General features: G+C 39.2%; 1 protein-coding gene across 2 annotated transcripts; it reads left to right on the forward strand.

Annotated features, from left to right (window-relative positions):
* The first annotated feature begins 256 nt into the window (after positions 1-256).
* Positions 257-22,806, forward strand: AZI2 (5-azacytidine induced 2). 2 transcript variants are annotated; one of them, XM_027451096.3, is made up of 8 exons: positions 257-469; positions 8,838-9,067; positions 10,188-10,313; positions 10,602-10,701; positions 11,829-11,977; positions 14,030-14,091; positions 17,548-17,663; positions 21,157-22,806. In XM_027451096.3, exons 2-8 carry the CDS (start codon positions 8,843-8,845, stop codon positions 21,546-21,548), a joined length of 1,170 nt encoding a protein of 389 aa, XP_027306897.3. In that variant the 5' UTR covers positions 257-469; positions 8,838-8,842; the 3' UTR covers positions 21,549-22,806. The 2 variants fall into 2 exon arrangements, with proteins under 2 accessions (XP_027306897.3, XP_005018046.4); XM_005017989.6 differs by lacking the exon at positions 257-469 and adding an exon at positions 3,455-3,549.
* The last annotated feature ends 14 nt before the right edge of the window (positions 22,807-22,820 follow it).

Here is a 22,820-nt window from a genome sequence, read left to right on the forward strand (position 1 = left end):
CGTTCCTGTCAGGAGGAACCTCCTGGCAGCTCTGCGTTCGCCCTCAACACCGTGGATCCAGACTTGGTGGATCGCCTCGTCAGGACGATCAGAGCTCCCGCAGCGTGCTTTAAGCTTATTGCGGCATCCGAGGGGAAAAAAAGACAAAAAAGTGGTTTTGTGAGGAGCCTTCCCGGCGTGCTGCGTGCAGGGCCTTGCATGCCGGGGGTTGTAGGCGCCGCCGGCCGCCTCTCCCCTTCCGCTCGCTGCCCTGCCGCCGGGGCGGGGCCGGGACTTCCCGGCACGGCGGAGGCGGCCGGGGCCGGGGCCGGGGCCGGGATCGCGGCCGGGCCGGGCCGGGCCGGGCCGAGCCGGGCACGGCGATGGGAGCCCACGGGAGCCCGAGCGGGGACCGCGACGGCCGGCGCCGCCCCGCCGCCGAGGCCACCGCCCGCTAGCGAGGCGCCAGGCCCCAGGCGGGCCCGCAGAGGTCGGTGCTGCGGGGCTCGGGGGGGGCTCTGCCGGGACGGGGGGGCACGGGCTTGGGGCAGGTAGAGGGGAGTCCGGCAAAGGAAAGGAGCAAGCTGAGAGCTTTGGTGTGAATTGGGAATACAGCGGGATGAAGGGCTGGAGCCGGCTGGAATGCAGGTGTTGCAGGCCGTGGTGCACGGGAGGAAGGAAGTGGGGATGGGTGTTGCGATGCTGTCATGCTGCTGGTGCCGAAAGCTGCAGAAATCACGCCTGCAAATCCTTGTGTTTCACCCGGCAGGGAATTTACCGTCCTTAAATAAATCAGCTATCCAGTAACTTACACGCGTGAGCAGCTTGGGCTGTAAACCGTGCCACTGAGTGGTCTTGGGCGCTTTGCATTTCTCATCGGACCCCCTAATTCCCTTCCCGTCTTACCCTCTGTGCACGCAGTAAAGCCAGCACTTGAAAAAGCAGAGTGAAGGAAGAATTATTGTCGTAATATCGTCGAGTCTGCCATGGGCTCCAAAGGTCAGATGCTCTTCCGAGATAGAGCTGCCTGTTGGCTATGGGAAACATTTCATTTCCTGGGTGTCTAATGAAACACTGCTACAGCTCTTAGTACCGGGTATCTGTCAGCAAGCAGATCCTGGAATTTTTAGCCAAGAAACCAAAACAAATGTAAATTACTACTACATTTAGTTTCTCAGATAATGGTTAGTAATAAAGGAACTCATGATAGAAATAAATGTTAATCATATGATCCCGGTGTAACCTGGGTAGGAAGTTATTTGTGGGTAATCTGAGCGCAATTGTTGAGGTACTGATACGTGAGTGAAGTCAGTTATTTTTATTGAAAAGCTTGGGTCTGATGCGTGTAGAAAACTTTAAATTGTTTTGGTCAGAAGAGACACAAAACACTTAGAGTGAACTCTAGAACAGATTCTATGAGGGTTTTAGACACACCCTGTCCTCCCCCCAAAATAATTCTTTACTATGAAGGTGGTGAGGCACTGGCACAGGCTGCCCAGAGAAGCTGTGGATGTGCTGTCCCTGGAGGTGTTCAAGGCCAGGCTGGATGGGTCTTTGGGCAACCTGGTCTGGTGGGAGGTGTCCCAGCCCATAGCAGAGGGCTGGAATGAGGTTATCTTAAGGTTCTTTCCAACCCAAACCATTCTGTGATAACCTGAAAAAGTGCAGGCCTATTACTGTACATGCTATTGATACCTGATTTCTTTAGAATGCAAATGCATGAAAAGGCTGAGGGAAATGGGATAAAACACAGTGGGGGTTTGGCTTTTGTTACTTGTTCCTTAAACAGAGGAAGCCCAGATAAAGGTGTCCGTATTCAATAAAACAGAGTGGCAGCGAGACTGAGTTTGTTAAAATGGCAAAGCTGGAACTAATGGTAGAGTCAGGCTAGTAACTGGCATGGCAAAAGTCAATGGTGGGTTTAGAGACCCCAATCCAAATGCGATTTATTCAGAATAATCCATTTTATGTTTTTGTTAGGTGCTGTACTGTAATTAGATTCATTAAAAATACTGTGTGTCATAGAAAATTTGGAGTTGTGACCCACAAGTGTCATGAAGTCCAACCTCTGGCTCCACATAGGACCACCCAAAAATCAGACCCTGTGTCTGAGAGTGTTGCCCAAATGCTTCTTGAACTCCGGCAGGCTCGGTGCCGTGACCGCTGCCCAGGGGAGCCTGTCCCAGTGCCCGACCCCCCTCTGGGTGCAGACCCTTTCCCTAACCCCCAGCCTGACCCTCCCCTGTCCCAGCTCCATGCCGTCCCCTCGGGTCCTGTCGCTGTCCCCAGAGAGCAGAGCTCAGCGCCTGCCCCTCTGCTCCCCTCGTGAGGGAGCTGCAGGCCGCCATGAGGCCTTCCCTCAGTCTGCTCTGCTCGGGGCTGAGCAAACCAAGGGACCTCAGCTGCTCCTCATACGTTTTGCCCTCTAGACCCTTCACCATCTTCATAGCCCTCGTTTGGAGGCTCTCTAACAGTTTTATGTCCCTATACTGTGGTGCCCAAAACTGCATGCAGAGCTGAGGCCGCTCCAGAGCAGAGCGGGACAATCCCTTCCCTCGCCCAGCTGGCAGTGCCGTGCCTGACGCACCCAGGGCACGGTCAGCCCTTTTGGCTGCCAGGGCACGCTGCTGACTCACGTTCAACTCGCTGTCAGCTAATTGTGCAGTCATGTGTGTAATCATATAACTAATAGGTACGTGGTGTTCAGTATACAAAATGGGTGATGCTCCTAAAATTTGACAACACATCTGGGGAGAAGAAATGGTGTTTGTGAAGGGGAGTGAAGCATGAGGAACTTGAATGTTGAAAGTTAGCCACTTACAAATTGCTTACAGACACTTGTGTTCAAATGATTGGGATTGTTTGAAATGATGAGATGTAAACCTGCATGTTAGTGAGTTACAGGATGACCACGGGCTATCAGCGCAAAGCAGGTTAACTCGTCTTTTAATAGCTGCAACAGGTGAGGTGTTTCTAGTTGAATTAACAGTTAATGCAGTTACACAAGGCTTTTACAATACCTTGTCACTAAACCCATGCACTTACTGAACGTGATTTAATATGGCAGTTGCATTAAGTGGGAGGAAACTTAAAACTAAAGGTAGGACCTATTGTATATTTTACAAGAGATGTTGTTTTCAGAAAGAAAAAGAAATAAACCAAACAACAACAAGAAAGCAACCCTCTTACTGTTCATAAATGTTGATAACAGATAATGTTAGCACAAGAGGATATTATTCTCTCAGGAACCTTTGAATAAACTTTTTGATGTTAGGAAGGTCTGACAGCCAGAACACACATTGCTCCTTCCCGTGTTTTTGTTTTTTTTTTTTTTGGCATTATTGCTTCTAATGAGTTTCAGGATTAAATCTGATAGTTTAATAAACAGGATTATATGACAGTGGCTTCAAATATTGGAGAACAATATCTGATTGGTTACAACGTCTCTTTCTTCTCCTTTTCTTATGGGTGTTAGGGAAAGTGATTAGGGACAAAGTGTTTTGCAGCGCTGGAGGCAGCAAAATGAAGTAATTGGAAGTTCTGATTCAGCTGGCGTTGTTTTGAAGATCGGTGAGTATATTAGAACTGCAGAGCTGTGTCCTTGTAAGCAGCGATTCCTAGGGAGGGTTGTGGACGTTGCTGAAGGACAAGCAATGGCCAAAGATAACAGCGACTGGGCTGTGTGTAGGCAGAGTTTTTGTTCTAAAAAGGAAGCCACTATCTGCTTTTAAAAAGGAAAGTTTCAGTAGAACAGACTGTTGAGGACTGGAATCACAAAAAACTTGAGATCTCTGAGAGATGCAAAATGACAAATACTTCGGACGGTGAATGTCTTGCTTAAGTACCGTGTGCCATACACTGTGCGGGGTTTTTGTTGTTAGCTGCAGGAATTCTGTATTTTTTTATTTGTTTTTTGCTGCTGTGCTGGAGTATCTTTCTAACCTCTGAACTATCCTGAAATTCAAGTGTGGGTTACAACACACTTGTTTCTGTGGGTCAGATATATTTGTTGAATTTAATGTTTTATTTTATACCTACGTGCATGTACGTGCCTATCTACATAAGGCGAGGTAAACCAGTACAGAAATTGTACTCTGTGTTAACACCTGGAGCCTGTTCATACCACCACTGTGAAGTCAAATCCCTTGAGTCTGAGAGGCAAACAAAGTAAAATGGTTCAGACTCTCAGTAGCCTAGGGGAAAAAAAAATCAGGAAAGCACCATCTTGAAATTATTTGCATTTGGAAATATTTCAAAAACCATTCTGTTCTCTCTCGGAGCACAAGAAGGGTCAAAATGGGAATCTGCTTTATACTGTGAAGAATTTCATGTAATCCTGCTTTTACCGTCTTTCCTGCTGATCCAAGTGCAAGATTAGGGTTTCAACCTACAGAAATCTGTTAGTGCAGGGCTCTGTTTGCTATTAGAGCCTTTGCATCCTGGAATTCATTTAAACTGCGTTCCTCATATGTAAAATGTGTTTTGTATTTAACCACCTCCCATGGTGTTAATGACTAATATTTGTAAAGCTCTCTGAAGAGAAAAGCTGTGGTTCTGCCAAGCATTATATTTAATATATTAAATCCTAAAGCTGTTCTCTAACTTGCATTATGTGTCAATGGCCAGCAGAAGGGATTTCTGGAAACCATTCTTTTCTGCAGTACATGAAAGAAAACTTGTGTGCCATCTATTCCAACTCATGTGCTTGTAAGCAGGGGACATAATTACTTCTGCTAGAAGTTACTGCTACAGCCTGTCCTATGTTTCCTTTTGGAGAACATGAATCATTTCATACAAGTGCTGATACTGGTATTCATTTAATGTTTTTATTTGGGGAAATAAAGATTAGAACCCTTTTAAATGGGCCATTTAATGTGCAGTTCACTCTTAAAAAATATTGTAAATGTAACATGCCTCTTTGTCACAGACCTTCCTTAGGTTGGGATGTGTGGTAATTTGGGATTGTAAACTTGCTTTAGGTAGGCAGAGATGGACAATAATTCTATTGTTTAGCATTAACAACTTGTCTGTATATTAGTTTAAATGTTTTAATGTTTTAAATCTTTCACGTTAACTGGTTACCAGAGATCCACGTTCACCCAGGTGCTTTTAGAGTGCCAGCTGTGTGGCATTTGCAGCCCAGCACGTGTGCAGCTTCCTCCTGGGAAAGCCAACTGGAGTAAAAGGCAGGACTCAGCAAACTGTTTTGCAAGCTCTTCTGCCACTGCTGGATTTGAGGAGTCCTGACTCATGGAATAACCTAATACACACATTGTCTCAGAGGGCACTTCCTTGATTGCCCTTTGCAGTTCTGATTTTCTAAAATGACGTAATATATCAGTGGAGAAACTAAACTTTGATTCCTATGCTTAAACAGTAGAATTGAAAGCTGCAGCTGTTGTCAGGGATTTCTTACAGATACAATCCCATTTTTTGAAGTCTTGTCTTCTAAGGGTTTCACTTCATTGCTTAAATATCTTAACAAAGCTTCCTGTGAAGAAAAGTATTTGTAAGCATGCTATCTCTTTATTTTTTTTCCTGACAATACAGCAAAGAGTTGGGTAAACTGTTTCACAGTAACCTTTATAGAACTGCTGATCTTACTGTTTAACAGCCAGGTTTTATTCTTGTATGAGCTTACGTCTCCTATTGGCCTTTTAATACCAGCTTAGCAGGTGCAGGAGAAATTACTTTGGGGTTTGATGGTGGCTTTGTTTTGTTTTGTTGTTGGTGTTTTTGTTTTTTAATAAGTCAGAAAGGTTTTTGCAGCATAGAGATGCACTTTTCTGCCTTCTTCCTTTTTTTTTTTTTGTTTTTAGGTTGTGTTGGTTTATTTAGATCAATTCAGCAATGCTGCTCCAATTTTCTGTTGCAAATTTCTCCCCTATGTCCATATAAAGTGTCCTGCAGTTGGTGAGGTGTGTATTGTAACTTATGGAGTCATCCTGCAGAGAAGTCATAGCACCTTTTTTCCTTAAGACGTTTGTGTTATATAGTTGCATGGGTTATGAGATTTGAAACCTCTTGAAACATGTAATAAGGAATATTTAGTAAGCACAGACAACAGTGACCTTTTACTTATAAAGTTAATTATTAAAGTTATGTTGTATCAATTCATACCTTAGATTTGATAAATACATTTTTCTTTTTCTTGCTTCCATAAATTTGGTGCAATTTTTGCAGTTTTGTAAAAAAATAGATGGTAGAGAACATTGTTACGAGAAAAATGGGGAGCTGTTTAGACTGAAATAGGTGAAGACTTCCTGTCAGATTATGACTGCTAAGAGATTTCCTCATGCTACTGCCAGACCGAATGGTTTGTTTTGCTTTCAGTTTTGGGATCAGTGCTCTTTTCAAAAACAGAAATGTCCTTTAAGATAGAGAGGGAAATCTCCAAATATCAGAAGCTTATTGTTTTATGAATGTCTGCACTGTAGCTTTTTTTAGGTGATGTTATGCCAAATTTGCAGTAATGCAAATGCTCTGAAATTCTGAGTAAATTGGTGTTGGGTGGCATTCATCTATTTCCTTGAAAGTGACATCAGTCCCAAGCCAATGTGAATATCCTGGTGAGGTTTCATTCTTGGCTGAAGCTGTTGAGATTCCAGTCAAGAGAAGCATGTTTCATGATAAGATTTTTTTTTTTGATTGCTTGAAGCCAGCAATTCAAAAATCCCACCAGCCCTTCTGAATATCCCCCTTTCTGCATTTAGGCATGCACGGTGCCTGTTCCCACTGTCCCCTCCAAAATGTGTCATCATCAGATCTCTTCTCACAGGGGATGTCTTTCGTGGGGCACCTCTCTCAGGAGAAGCAGGCTCTTGTTTGGCAGGCTGTTTGTCTTCTCTTGGTGTGCAGTAAGACGACTCAAAATGCACGTGCCAGAGCTTCCTGAAGTGTTAAACTTGTGCGTTGAAATGTAGAAAAACAATATTAGAAGCCCTTCTGAATTAGGTGGAGGCTGATTGTTTGCATTGTAAATGGCATCCTATGTGCTGCTTTAGGAACAGTATCAGAAGTTCAGAGTTCAGTAACCATGTAGGTTATCTGACAGCCATTACGTAAAAACCAGCAAGTGTAACTAGTCCTCTTAGTGGGTACACTTTAAGGGTGTAGCTGAATTTATAAAAGTATTTGTGCATATGGAGTCCTACTTACTTGGAAGGCCTTCCTCTTCTGGGAGGTCATAAAGGCAGCAATATATCTCCTTCACTCTACCTCCTTCAATCAGGTAATGCCGTTTGAATGACAGTGCTTTTGGTCAAAGTCACCTTGTACATGGAGCTTTAAAATCCTTACCAGCAGAAGGAAGCAAACTTTCTTTGCAAGGGTCTTTCTATGTAAGCATGAGGTGGAATGACAGGCAAGGGAAGCTTTTTCTTTCATTTTCAGTCTAGACTATGTAATACAGTACACAGTGCATCTGTTCACATCCTGAAGATAACCACTGGAGGAATTTCAGCCTCGGTTTGTGCATAGTTTTCTTACTGCTGCGACTCCACCGCTGCCTATTTAGTATCAACGAGCTGTCACAGCTTTTATCATGTTGTCTGTCTGGCTTGGAGCAAGTTGAGACAAATGTGGTAACAGCAGCATTGTTAGCTGTGTCTGGGCTACAGAGCTCTTCATAAAGCTGCAGTCCATGCAGCTTTTCCATCGCTAGAAACAGAGGAGTGAATTGGACCACATAGATGAAAGGTCAAAAGCAGTTGATCCCTGTACCTCTTCGTATTGCTGAACAAATATCCTAGTCTAAGAAGGAAGTCTAGTAACTGAAATTGCAAATACACAACCAGGGCACAGTTGTGGGTGTGGGTTTTTCCCCGCCCAGTGTCCACGTCTGCCCTGCAGAGTTCTGCTGATCGGGTCAGTTCTCCATTGAAAAAACTTTTTTGTTCAATACGAGCTGTCTTCGTTGCATTCATTTCTTTCATTCCAGTGTTTCTGTTGGGTTGCTATCTAGTCATCAGGAACGGCAGGATTTGGGGGTGAGGGGGTGGAAGGATTTATTTTTTTATTGTTTTACTAGTAACATCAGTAGTTTTAGGGAGAGCACAAGAAAATACACTACATTCTTGCTGAATATTTTGCTCAACCTAAATAATGTGTTGCAACGAAAGCTCAGTGCAATCATTACTTTGCGTTAGTCATTCAGGTGGATTTGCCTAGTGATGGTGATACTCTTCTTATGGTCAGATTACTGTCAATTTTCTGCACACATGTTGAGACAGATCATGTTGTGAACTACATTTCATTTGCATCTTATCTGCGGTTAAGAGTGGCTCGTTCTGTGGCAGGATGTTTTCTGCTGTGACTAGAGAGTAGCTAACGGTGTAGGCTTTTTAAGGATTAATGCTAGTGTTAAGGTTCCATTCAAAATTTTGGGAACTGTAGAAATATTTGCATTCAAGAATGAATCAAATTAAATGCTTCTCTTTTGGTTTGCTTGTGCTCAGGAAATGTAGTTGGTCAGTTTCTCACAACTGAAATGTTTTTTACTATAGTTCAGTGCGGAATTGAAAAAATCCCTAGTGAAACGTGTCTGTAAAGTTTAAATATTTCATACCACCAGCCAAAGGTTATAGGGTGGTGTTAAACCTTAATAAAAGAGAATTTGGGGGCTCAGAAGTCTGATGCATACTCAAAATATTTTTATTAAGTAACATCTGTTTTGTTCTAACATGCATATCTTAAATGTAAGATGGGTTTCAAGATTTTCTGCAAGATAAAGATGTTTCCCAGATATTCAGTCTTGCTGTCATACCTAAGCAGAAACATTCTCTGGTATTATTTTGGAGTGTTATTCTTGATAACCTTGTCTTTGTGCAAATTTGACTCACATCTATCTTTTTAAACAGCTGACATGGAGGAGCTGATAGAGGATGACATCTGCATTTTGAACCATGAGAAAGCAGACAACAGTCATAAGAGAGACGGGGAGATTCCTGTTTCAGTTTACAGTGGAGATGAGTCTGTTGCTTCCCACTTTGCCCTTGTCACCGCATATGAAGATATCAAGAAGCGGCTAAAGGAGACAGAGAAGGAGAACTCCGTTTTAAAGAAAAGAGTGAGAATTTTAGAGGAGAAGGTAAGAAAAATGTTAACTTATCAACTTCACCAAGAAACACATGGGTTGTTACCTTTTCGAAGTTGTAAGTTTCAAAGTGTAATGAAGGTCAGGAAGTTTGCTAAGGCTTATGTTCTATCTGAATGCCTCTATTTGGAAATACATGTAAAAACTTTTTTTGAGGGTTGAGGGGGAAATGTAAAGGACAAAACTTAATAAGTAATACACATGCTTTGAAGGTCAATACAAAAGCAAAGGGCAGAGATAGCAAGCCATAAAAATAAGAGTTCTCATACTTTCTCCTATTCCAGGTATTAATTTGAAAGGTATTCATAGTAGCTATATTCCGTCAATGCTTTGATTTTTGTATTCTTTTTGTACGTCTTAATTTTTAAGAAAATACTTACAAACCTATCATGAATCTGCATTACGTACACTGAATACTTTCAAAAGTCTCAAATCTTTTATAGAAGGTGTGAAGAATAAAAAGAATGAAAAGCATAATGTGATAGTCAAAACAAGAACTTTCTATGTGAACAGTTGCAATTTGAGGTCTGTAAGGCTTCTTGCTGTCTTACCAAATACACTTTTACTCTGTCAGAAAGAAGGGAGCAATCTTATTGGCAGTGCTTATTCCCCCTTGCTTGTCATTTGCCTTAACTGGCAGTGAGACAGTAGTGACCTGGAAGTTAATAGAGGTATTTTTAAAATAATTCTGCTTTGGCTTTCCGTATAGGAATACACCAGGGGAAAAAAGTGGTATTCATGTTATGAGTCACTATAAATGTTTAGTTTACTCAGAATTTTCTGTATGTTACGTCTTCATTTGCTTAAACCTCTTTTTCCAAAATGTAGAACTTGGAATTTTTCCATCTATAGAACTTGGAAAAAATTTGTTTAAGGAATTGTCGATGTAAGTAATCATGACTAGTGGATCTTTTTTAAATACTCATAGCAGAAGGCTAGCAAGGACTTAAGTATGGTTTCTAGACTTCCTAAATTGTCTTTTTTGTACTTCTGTAAAATTTTGGTCCATATCAATGTATTTCATTAACTTTTTTAAAACTTCTAAAAAAAAAAAAGTTCTCACTGTAAGATACAGAACGCATTTCTCATCTTTTTTCTTGTCTCTAACTTGTAGCTGCTTGGCTCCCGACTGGAGGAGGAGCGCAGTTCAGTTGGCCGCGAACAAGTAAATAAGGCGTACCAAGCCTATCGGGAGGCCTGCATTGACCGAGATAATCTGAAAAGCAAACTGGATAAAATAGTAGGTCTTCCTAAGTAATGACTTAAACACTTGTAGAATGAATTTTTAATTGCTGAAGATCTGAGGTATCACTCTTCTAGGTTTTCTAAGTACATGGTGATACTTTATTTAGGAATGGCAATAGTCTTAATTTTCTTAGAGGGGTAGGCTAATGGTTTAAAAAAAAATCAAAGCAATATTTTTCTAGTATTTAGAAAAAATAATTGTTTTTAGAAAAAAATTATTTTCAGATGTGATAGAAGAAAACTTCCACAAGGCTTTTATTTTTTCTTCTCTCTTGGAAAATAGAAAAAAGAAACTGCAGAATCCTTGAAAGCCTTGAATGAACAGTTGCAGTCTAAGGAAGTAGAGCTCTTGCAACTAAAAACAGAAGTGGAAACTCAGCAAGGTATGCATTTGGCTACATCTTAATAATATGCTGACTAGTTTTAGTGGTTATATTATGAACTCAGGGCATTACGAGTTTTCATCATATATAGCTTTTACAAGAAAATGCTGTCTGTATGTTTAAATCTATGGACTGGACTTCAGATTCTATACAAATGCAGTCATTTGAAAGGTTCATATAAGCAATGCTATGCTTGAATTGCATTACTTTCCAAGAGGACCTGAAGCATGTGATGTGGTACTTCCATTACACAATGTTTTTAAACCTAGCGGAGCATACTACATGTTATAATAGCAGTTGTTGAGAACATAATGGTTTAAGGAGATATGAAGTGCAGAGTTTATGAAGAGAGCTTTGAAAATGTGATTTGAAGCCTTGTTGGGTAATCAGTTTTATTCCTAAGTGGGCTCTGAGTGCCTTGTTTAAGAAATATGAGTGTAGCTTAAGCTTGTATAAATCATTAAATCCGGAAGTGAGTGCACCATGTCATTGAAGACTGGGGAGTGTCTTCATGTCTTGTTCTTGTCCTCTAGCTAGCCTCTTACAACTGATGAGATTAGGTTGCTTCTTAATAGTAATCACATGATTTTATTATTATTTTTTTTTGTCTAATGGAAAAGTTTAGAAGTTACTTTTTCTTTTGTTTTTCTGCTTGGAACTTCTTGATATATGAATTTGAAAAACAAAAACAAACAAAACAACAAAAAACAAACGCTTGGTTCAACTGTGCAACAATACAAACCTGAGGGGAAAAGGCTTATGTTTTCAAAGCATGTATGGAGTGTGCAAGTCAGTAATATGTTATGTGTTTCTGCCATTAACTGATTTTTTGCATTTCCATTGTTGTTTTTTTTATGTTGCTTCCTCTTTTTGTTACTTAAAATCTCCAGTGCAGTTCTGGAAAGGAGGACTGTGTACTTTAAACTCAGAGAATGGATTATTTCTCTACCTACAGCTTGACCGGTGTTACTGTTTCTCTGTTACCATGGACTGCAGTTTATTCAGAAAGTACAGGATAAGATTTTTGTATAGCGTAGTCTGGTTGAGGTGAAACTGTATGTATTATAGGAGTTGTATTTCTTGAACGGGGACTGAAATCTGATTGTCTTGTTTGTCTTTTTAAACAGTTATGAGAAATCTGAATTGTAATCAGTCCAACTGGGAAATAGAGAAGCTGAACAGTGACCTGAAAGTGCATAGTCTGGAACAGGATCTAGAAAACCTCAAGCAAGAGTGCAGTAGTCTCAGAAAGGAATTGCAAAAATATAAGCAGAAGGTACCTTCATTTTTAAGGATTTTTTTTTTTGTATTAATAGATTTGGCTTTGTTAGAACATTTTAACTCCCTTGTCCAAGCAAAATAAAGGGTGAAGAATCGGATACAAAAAATAATTGGTTGCAAGATGAACATTGTAATAAAATTAACCTTAAATATTGCCATAGGCTGGTTTACTTTTGGAAATAGTGCATGTACATAGGTGAGATTACCCAGATGTTACCAACAGAAAATAAAGCTTTACTGTTTCTTTAAAGTCACCATTCAGATCAAAGTGGCTTATGTTGGTATTTTTCTCAGGCTGAGCTTTTCTGAATGTTTGAGCCAAACGTGGTCTTTTTTTTTTTTTCTTTTTTTTTGTAGCAACACTGGAATGCTTGTGTTTAAAGATATTATAAGATATTATGAACTTTGTTTAAGGCGCTCTAACACTTTTCTTTAGCATAGTGGCATGAAGCGTGTCAGAAAAGCAGTTTTCTTGTTTTGTTTTGTTTTGTTTCTTTTTTGTAACAAGATGCATCCTGGGCTGAGCTAGGATACTGGTGAGAACTGGAACCAGTAGCTGGGACCTTACCTTGAGGTATCCACAGGAAACAGCTGAAACAACAGGAGGAGAAGACAGTAGGATTTGAATGGCGAAGGCTAGAAGAGACTGTCATAGTGGGAGAAGAAGAATGTTGGGAATAGAAAGAACATGAAAGTGTAAGGTACTAAAAGAGAATGGAACTAGTTGTGCAAGTAGATAAAGAAGGTGTTGAGGAAACTACTACAACTGTTCAGGCAGTCTCGGTCGTATCCCTAACTGCTCATTCGGAGATTGAGCAGAGATTTGTGAAGCCTGGAATTGGATGATGAATTTAGGATGAGAAAGCAGGAATTAGGTGGGTGGAATTGATAGTTTGGTTAAGGAAATGAAAGGGAGATTTGAGACAGAACAGGCCTTGTGCCTTGCATTATGGAGCAGTCTGAAGGAGGGGAATTGGGTTCCTTTTGGATGAAACTAAGATGCACCCCAACCTCTTCTGGGCATTCAGAGACCAGACTAGAGCTAGCCTCAAGCGATGTCCTTCTCTCCTGCCTCCCTCAAAGCATATGTAGCTGGAGCATTCGGTTCTTAGCACTGAATGGGTCCCTTCAGGGTTGCTGCAACCACTCTCCTAGCTTATGTGGATGTTCTTACACGTCAGCCGTCTTGTGTCAGGTTTATTCTGCGTTTGTTCCACTAGGTGGGGATAAAGCACATTACCTGGAAGGCAGGCAAGTTGTTTTGTTAACTCTCATTACTGTTGGTTGTTGTTTACTCTTAAATCTGGAATTATTGTAGATATTTGCAACAGCTTGTAAATTCTGAAGGTGTACTTGAACTTCTATGCAGTTTTGATGTCTTTATGTGGTTTTATAGAAATAATTGAAGATTGCAGACTTCAGTGTGAGAATGAATGTTGCTAGAAAAAAGACTAAAATAGTGTTTCTAAGAAATACCAAACATGACACTATTTAATGCTTATTCCAGCAGTTTTTGTTGTAAAGAACAAATAGAAGGAACAACTGACTTTGTTTTAATGTAATTTCTCCTTGATCCTGGTAACTGCTTAACATAGGAAGTAAAAAAGTAGTTTTCAAATGTAGAATAATATACTGCAACTGAGCTTTTTGAATAATGAAGTTGAATCTCTGGGTGGTGGTAAGAAAGTCTTCAAAAGCGTGTGTGGGAGAGAAATATGATGAATGGGTAATCCAACAGGTCAATATTGTTTCAAAACCCTATATATGTATATGGTCTGTGTATATTTTTTTCTATAGGGGTATTCTTACTCAGGTTTTGCATTGTGGTTGATGCCATATGTACATTATACTGACAAGTTGCTTGAAATTTTGGTAGGCCTGAAGCCACAGTAACTGGTATCAAATTCGTTATAACTTTGTCTAGAGGGAATGGTGCAGGAGAGGTACGTGAAGAGAAGGAATATGAATGAGAACTCATCGCAGTATTTTCAGATAGATTTGGACTCACCTATTCATTTTTTTTTCTTCCCCTCACTTTGTTATGCAGGACCAGGCTCAAGATGGAAAGCCAGTAAATGGAGACCACCCCCAAAGGCAAGACATTCAGAGGTATGAAAATCTTTCATGTTTTATACGTATTTTACTGAGAGACAGTTATTTGAGGGTGTAGATATTCTTGCAGCCTGCGCAAATGTGTTATTTCAAACTACATAATCTACTTTTAAGTCTGGGCACTCTGATTAAGCAAAGTCATCTTCTCTTTCCCTTTGTCTATGAAGACAGAATGATGTCTGAAGCCCAGAATCATAAGAAAGTATTTATGTTTTCATATTGTATAGAAAATGAAATTATCTTGGACTTAAAAATCAACTATTTAATAATCCGTTGACTTGAGGAGGTGGTAGATGAACTTTCAAGTCTCATCCCAGCTATAGGAAGTTCTTTGTTTTGCATATGAGGAGGTCTCTGTGTTTGGCTGGTGGCTTCAAATCTCTTGCTTAGTATGAGAATATACATTTTTACTTAGTGCAGTATAATAATAGCTCTATTAGAAGACATTAAAGGATTTATTTTTTTTAATACTGAGGTACCAATATTTGACCTATGCAAAAAGAAATTATATTCTTGAAGTTTTAGTGGAACAGAAAGCATTCACTATTTTACAGCCATTCGAATGGTATATAATTGTGCTTTTGGTAGTGTCTGGAATTATCCTGTGTTCAGTATGTGTGCCATATTAGATAGTAGATATATCCCTTGTGTCTTCCATGCATTCAAAAACTGTTCTTTTCCATAAAGTTCCCAAATGTTCTGTCTTGCAGAAACAAAATACCTGCATCTCTTATGCATGGTTATAAGCCAATTCATGCACTTCCACAATTTTCCACAAGAGGGTAGAGTGCTCCTTCATAATGACAGGTTGTTTAGAGCAGGATCTTTTTGCTTACTTGGCTGTTGAAGAGATGGGAAAGGAAATCAGTCACTGAAAGAACCCTACAGACATTTCTTTCATATGTTCTCTGATATAATGATGATAACATTGTAGACGCTATAAACAAATTATACTTTCACCTTTCATCTTGACTGGATAGCTAGCTCACACTTCTCTTGTGGTTTCTGCTGGAGCTTCGTAGTCAGTCTTACACGCCTGAAAAAAGGTGTTACCTCAAGGTAAAACAGCTCTGTTTAATCTTCCAGAGCAAATTTATTTCAAGAAGTCATGTTCAGGTGGCAGCCATCAGAATTAACATATGTACAGTGTAGCATTTAGTGTAACATGATACACATAATGAGCGTGTGATGCATTTGGAATACGCCAGTCCATCCAAAAATCTGTGCACGGGAATGAGGGGGAACACTCGAAAACTCCTATGTGAAACATTCATTGTAGCAAGCAATCCTGCTGTTTATGGCAGCCAAAGGCATTTGCAATTAGTGAACTTTTTGGAAAGGAATTATTTCACGTTTGTCAGCAGCCTGCAAGTCTGACTTCAAATTTGTTTTTATTTTGCAAATCTACTTTGCTGCAGATTAAGCTGTAGTGATTCTAAAATCTTCTCATGTAATATGTGTGTGTGTTTTTTTCTTTTTTGTTAGGTGATTATATTCTGATTGTGCTTTTCAGGATGGGGACTGGTTGCAAAATAAAAAATTGTAAACATTTGAGACAGATGTACAGATCATATGTTCTGCTTATGTTCTTACTGTAGTAATTAAAATAGTAAAAAACCTAACCAAATTGATTAAATGTAGTCCTATATTAGAAGAAAAAATACGAGGTGCATTTGTGGCTAAAAATGCTTTGTTTTTCCATACAGAATGTAAACTGTGCAGAGCACAGAAACATAAGGGAAAAATAAGTTCTTACATTCAAACTTTATGTTACATGTTAGAAGGCAATATAGAGTAAACACCCAAGCACATGAAATCCTTGCTTTTTAGTTGAACCTTCCTTGAAAATTGGGCTTTGCAATGGGATTCTAGACTAGTATCCCCCAAAACAATTCAAATATGTTATGTGATTTAAGTGGAATTTTGGTACCTGCATCCCTTTGCAAGATCCTTTTTAATGGAGCTAAACTCATGTTACAAAACTCTTTCTGAATCACAGAATTGTGGAATGGTTTGGGTTGGAAGGGACCTTAAAGATGACCTCATTTCAACGCTCCTACCATGGGCAGGGACACCTTCCACCACACCAGGTTGCCCAAAGCCCCATCCAGCCTGGCCTTGAGCACCTCCAGGGATGGGGCATCCACAGCTTCTCTGGGCAGCCTGTGCCAGTGCCTCACCGCCCTCATAGTAAAGAATTTATTCCAAATAACTAACCTAAATCTACACTTTTGCCAATATACCCCCGTGTACAATCGCTACGCTCCCTGATAAAGAGTCTCTATCTTTCTTAAAAGCCCCCTTTAGGTACTGGAAGGCTGCTATAAGGTCTCCATGGAGCCGTCTTTTCTCCAGGCGGAACAACTCCAGCTGTCTCAGCCTTTGTAGGGATGAATGGTGGATAGATGGTCACAGACACTGAGCTGTTCCTATATTCATGACTGTGTAAATATTGGACAGTTCTGTTTTAATGTAACCAAAGTTTGTTTAATCTTATTTTTGAGACTTCTTAAAAAATAAATAAAGGATGGTTGCAACATCAACTTAATTAGATGAAAATTTTACAATTAAAAGTTCAGAGTCAAGTGAATTTTACAGGTAAAGATGACAGAAGCAGAACTTCTTCAAATACAAAGCTGCTAACTTTTCTGATTTTTGTTCTTCGTTTTCTCACTGGCTAATTATCTGAAACTTCAACATTGGCACAGTGCTGTTGTTGCTAAATACATTTCTCAAATTATGCTGCCTTATCAGAGAATAAATTGGGTCTTCTAATTTTAACCCTTTCTATTAAGGCAGTATATTAATTTAAATTAAATGACTCGAATATGAAACACTGTGCTGAATTATTTTGCCCTGTGTGTGTATGTGTGATCTGTTTGGACCTCTAGAATCTAGTCTGAATTCACTGCAGCAGAACGAATGGTGTAAAGACCCAAATATTGATTTTTGAGTATTTAAGATTGTGATCAATTAATGTGACTAGGATCATAACATTTGATGGTGTGTGGGGTCATTTATCAAAATCCATTCAACGGTAATCGTCTACTTTGCTTGCAATTCAGTGTTCATTTAATGTATTTTACAAAAATACTCCCTTGAGACTACTAATTTTATGGGAAGATAATTTAAAATAGTGATATTGGCGAATAAGCTTCATATTTCTTTCCATTTGGGCAATTTGAAATTATTAGTATTATCTAGTATGTTAATCTAAGACTTTTATATTTTAATGTATAATATATATGCGTGTAACTTATAAAGATTATAATATAGAAAAGTTGTTCAGTTTAAGGTAGTTATTAGTACTGCTCAGATCATTTTGAATTATGGTACTCCAGTAAAGTTGTCAGTGTATGTCAGGTAAAAAGCCTTGGGAATGTTAGCAGGCATGGGAGTGCTTTAGAGGTGGCAAGTATTTAACTTTGATTTTTTTTATTATTATTTTGAAAGTGTGCAACAAGCATATTGGGATCTGAAGAGAGAAATGTCTAATTTGCAGCTAGTGACTGAAGTGCAAGCTGAGGTTCTACGAAAACTGAAAACAAGCTCAACACCGACCAAGAAAGGCAAGTCAGTAACAGACCTTACAAACACAGATCGTAGATCCAAGCTGCACCATTTTCAAAAGAAACTGGCTATCATATCTTATCAGAATCTCGTCAATTGAAGTTGATAAGCTAGGCTATATTATGGTTCCAGCCTACCCATTTTCTGCTTCTGTCTTATACTGGTCAACTTCACACATAAAGGTGTTGCTGATGTGTTTTTTCTTCAGTACTGTATTCTGTTCCCCTTGTGGCTTTTTTCTCAGTCAAGTGTTGCTTATGTGCACAAGGCTGAGGTGTTAAGTTTACTCGTATTTGACCTTTTACCACAACTACTTCATATTAAAAAAAAAAAAAAACTTTTCAAATGCAAGTCTTATTTTCTCTGTATAGAATATATATAAAATATTAATTTGGCAGCATTTAAAACTAACTTTAATTCCTTTATGGCTGTATATTTTACATTAGCATACAGAGAAGTTGCATTTTCTAGCTTAGTGCTATGCAAGATGACATTTTGCTGACTGATGTTGCAAAACTGCTTTATTTCTGCTGCTACCTTGCAAACAATTTAGGGGAGCGTATTTTCTGTTAACAGTTCATCAGATGTTTTTCTCTATTTTACATGTATGCTTCTCTTGATCCAATTGCTTTGCAAAAAGGTTCTTATTATGGTGGGACCAGACCTTATCAGTCTGTTTATCTTGGTGTTTATTTCCTTTGTCTGCTCACTTGAGCTGTGGTATTTACTGTGTTCAGAACACTGAAGATGGTGGTCAAAGAAACTGAACTTGGTGTAGTAGTGATAGTCTTGGATGTCCCTATCTACTACAAGATCAAGATATTTTGTTTCTAACTGCTTTGATGGGCTCACTGACTTAATGATAGGATTCACCTCCAGGTCAATGACTGGCTTTGTCTGTGGCCAGCAGTGATTAATGATCATTCTCTGGTACTTGGCTGATAAATTATTAACACTCATTCTAGACTTGATCGTATTGTTACCAGGTTAGCCTGTGTTCCTTCAATTCTAAGACACATTTATCAAATAACTTCAGTGGAGCAACGAAGAACTGAATGAGTTTTTAACCCTGAAGTCTGTCAGGGTTTGATGTAATTGTGTAGGATCTTGCTGGTTTTATTTTTAACCTGGAGTTACCTGTCTTGCCAATACACAAGTACTGATCTTTCTCTTCTGCCTGGTGAACAAACTAAATTTCTGCAGTTGCTAACGCATGTGTACATCCACAACAATAAAAGGCAATCTTGATTGATTGGTAAAAACAAGGTATTTTGCCTTTCGCTCTGTAGGTTCCTCTCAATAAATTTTCAGAAGTATGTGAGAGTGGACAGCTTTGGTAGAAACTAGAATTTATTTCCTTGTTTACCTTGCTTGTTAGCCATGCTGAATGCAGTGCAGATATGTCTGTGTTAGTATTGGTAGAAAAATATTGGCTTATATAAAATGGGGGCAGAACTGACTTAAAACTTCCTTTTCTTGTAGTACTAGCTATTTTCCTTCGCTCTTTATAGCAGCAACTATATAGTTATAGTATATAGTGTCAGGGATGGGGGGGGCTTTTTTTAATTAGTATTTATCATCTTTCAAGGTGTGTGACATCTGTGGAACACGGTATTTCTTGCTGAGCGTTTGATGTTAACAGTATCAGTTAACATGCAGATTCTGCTTAGCTGTCACTTACGTAAGGAGGCAACTTCTACACATCCGCTCATGGGTTTTTGTTTTATTTTCAAAGGCCTTTTCAATAAATCACGTGAATCCCAACCTTCTCTTCTTGCCCAATGTCTCGGGGCAGGTACCCTTTCTACCTTTGCTCAACCCTTTTAACAGGTAGAATGAGAACGAATTTAAGATTGAAAACCAAATTTCTGCTTTGCTGATTAGTATTAGTTGTCTTATAATAAAAACATTAAATAAACTACCTCAGGTACCTCAACAATTGACACTGTACAGAGATCTTACCTGAAGTGACTTCAAGATAGCCAGCAAAACAGGTCAAGGATTGCTCTTGTACTCTTTGCATAGCTGCTATGGTTGAACATACCCTGACCATGGCAAACTTACCTGGCTTTTTTCTGTTTAGCTCTGGATGAACTGTTTTGCCACTAGACGAGGAAAAAAATAGTAAAAAAAAAAATAGTAAAAACAACTTATTCCTTGAAAAGTAGCTAAAGCTACTCTTCAATTTGAATACTGCAAACATTGGAGTTTGACCTAAGGGATCATGAAAAGGAAATTATGCCACCTGTTCACTCGTGGGGCTGTAATGCCACACAATTCTGAATATAGGTGTGCTGCTTCAAGCTGCCAAGGTGTTAGATAACTTAGTGTAAACATTCCAGAGAGTAAAACCTGTTTATTTGTGTAGAGATTATTAATAATTACTACAGTTCTCCTAACTCTGATGCTAAGGTAGTAGAATTTCAAATATGTTACAGTAGATTATGTTTTCGTTAAACTTCTAAGGGTCTATAGACCTTGAACGGCTTTTTATGGCTGTCAGGATGAGGTGGCCAAATCTTAATCTATCAGCATATCTTTCAAATATGGTGTCTCTCTTGCTGGAAAGTGCTTTTGGCTGACATTTGCAAATAGGGTAAGATCCTTTAATTTTTAGTGACAAATTGCAGTTGCAGTCTTTGTCTGAGATACTGACTCTTTGTCCCTAGAATTAGCGTTACAAATTACAGTTCCTACTTGAGATTCGTAACACTTCTAGAAGACTACCTATGAGTTTATTTAACTGTAGGAACCATTTATCTACTCCATTTAGGTAGCACTACAAAAACATTGCCTGAATATATTTGTCTGTCTCTTCAGGTGTCTATTAAAGATGCAGCTCTTTCATTTCAGGTAGATGCCATCCTGTTTCAAAATCCTTCCCTTCCTAATATTGTTTAAACCTCACCTGGAATTTCAGATGGCTGAATAGTGCAAACTGTGGCTTTACTTTCAAAAGTCAGACAGTACTGGAGCACAGGGACCCTGTGACAAGCATTTTCTCCTGCTTCATGGACCATAAGAATTTTCAGGCTCTTGGCAGCCTGAGAGCATGCCTTGTTAAAAAGAATCAGTAACGTAGGAAGAAGTGTGTTCTTACTGAAGCAATATTCTGAATCTGGTCAATTTTTCCAAGCACATGGAAATTGTTTCTGTTTCAGTATTCATTCCAGTCTTGTCAAAAAAAATATTCATATTATTCAAATCGTTCTACCTTTGTTGAAGTGGGGACTGGGAGTTTTCCCTGGAGTTGGGTCTATTTCAGACACGATGATTTGAGGATCTCTGGTTCATCTTGCAAAATCTGAGGAAGTTAGTGTGTTCAGTTTGTAGCATTAAGCAGTTACTGAAGTAAAAGACTGTTTGCAAACTTGTAGCTTGAAAATATTGGATTTAACATAACCTGCTGTTCTGTAGGACATTTTGGAGTAAGTGAAAAATGCCCCAAATAACCTATTATTTAAAAATCTTTTTATCATCTTTTTTTTTCAGCTGCCTCTTCTGCACCAGTACAATGTGTTGACTTGAAGAATGTTCCAAAGTTGAACTTGATGTCTGGGGTGGTCTATAAAAAACTCTCCCAAAATGATCAAGTACTGTGCAATGCTGTACCTCCCCCTCTGCTGAGAGATGGGAAAAGCCCATCTGAAAGAGTGACTCTGCAAGCATGGACAGATGAGAGACCCATTCCAGTTGATGGTAAAACGTTCCAGGAACACCATTCGTATGGAAAGAGTTCTCTGGAAGATAATTCCTGGGTATTCCCAAGTCCTCCGAAACCGAACGAGAATGTGTTTTGGGAAATGAAAAATAAAACAACTTCGTTAAACTGTCCAGCAGATTACCTGGATCAGTGTAATCAGAACTGTCTGCACAAGAGCTAAGCAATTTTTAGTATGAACTGAAGCGTTTTAGAATGATTCTGAATAGGCACCTTACTGCTTGAACTCTTAAAGAGGTAAACAAATGGGTTGAAATGTGTTTTGTTTTTGTTTTCAATTCTATTTCCAAAACAGAAAGCCTAGTCTTCCTCTGCTGTACATCAGGAGAAGTTAAAGCTGCGATAGCGTACTGTGAACGAATCTAGCACGGGGCCTAGATAGTCTTGTCTTGCAAATGGCACACATTTCCAAAAGATTACAGTGAGAAGTTAGTTCTTGGAATAAAACAAAATAATCCAGTTCTGTATCTGTTTGCTATTTGTATGTTATCAAGCACTTGGTGTCATGTTAAAACTTGTTACAGCTCTGAGCTTAGTTTTGACAGCATTGTTTTCTCAGATTAAGGCATAAAATGAAGATTGAATTCTCTCTTCCTCTCTCCTTACAAATAACTTTGATTCCTCTGGTTTAGAAATGCATTTTTATATGATTTTTTTATAAGAAGGGTGAGATTTTTGTCAAAATTTTGATTTCTATTAGATAATGGCAAGGGAGAAATCACTCCTACGCTATCCTGTTTAGATTGCACCATTTTGGGCCTTACTGTGGATTAAAAAGGATCATAAGTAATGCTGCTGAACACAGTGAATCGTAGATGTTCAGCCCGTTTCCCTCGGTTTATGCTGTAGGAAAGGGGCTTCCTTCTACGCACAGCGGTGCCTGCCGCAGAATCGTCCTTCTCGCAGTGCAGTTATCCTTACTGTGCCTCCTTTGCACATCACCAGAACCTTGACTTTTTATTTGTGTGGTTGTTCAGGCTACTAACTTTTCTTTTATTAAAGAAACAAAGCCTTAATTTAATTGGACTGGGTGTTGATACACAGAAGAATTTTGGTGGTATCTTTAGTGCTCCATTGAGAGCTGAAGTTACTCAGATTTGCAGATGATGGGTGTCCGAGTACTACTTGACCTTTTTTTCTCCTCTTAAGGCCAAGAACTGTTTTTAGACAAATACAATTATGCCTAGTTTTTTTTTAAATCTGCTCTGCTTCTTATCTGGCTTAATACAACAGGGTTAAGTGAAATGCCTCGACTGCTCAATACTTGGAAGGAAAATGCGTTGTATTTTAGATCCATGATACTTGTAACGGGTGGGAAGGTATTTAATACTAAAAATGTTATGTACAGATGTGTGTGGGGCTGAAGTATTCAACGTCGCAGGTCCTGCTGGAGATCAGTGTAATAAAAAATTAATTTCACAGCTGTTTAGTAGCA

Source organism: Anas platyrhynchos, chromosome 2 (assembly GCF_047663525.1).
Source record: "Anas platyrhynchos isolate ZD024472 breed Pekin duck chromosome 2, IASCAAS_PekinDuck_T2T, whole genome shotgun sequence".
Classification (NCBI taxonomy): domain Eukaryota; kingdom Metazoa; phylum Chordata; class Aves; order Anseriformes; family Anatidae; genus Anas; species Anas platyrhynchos.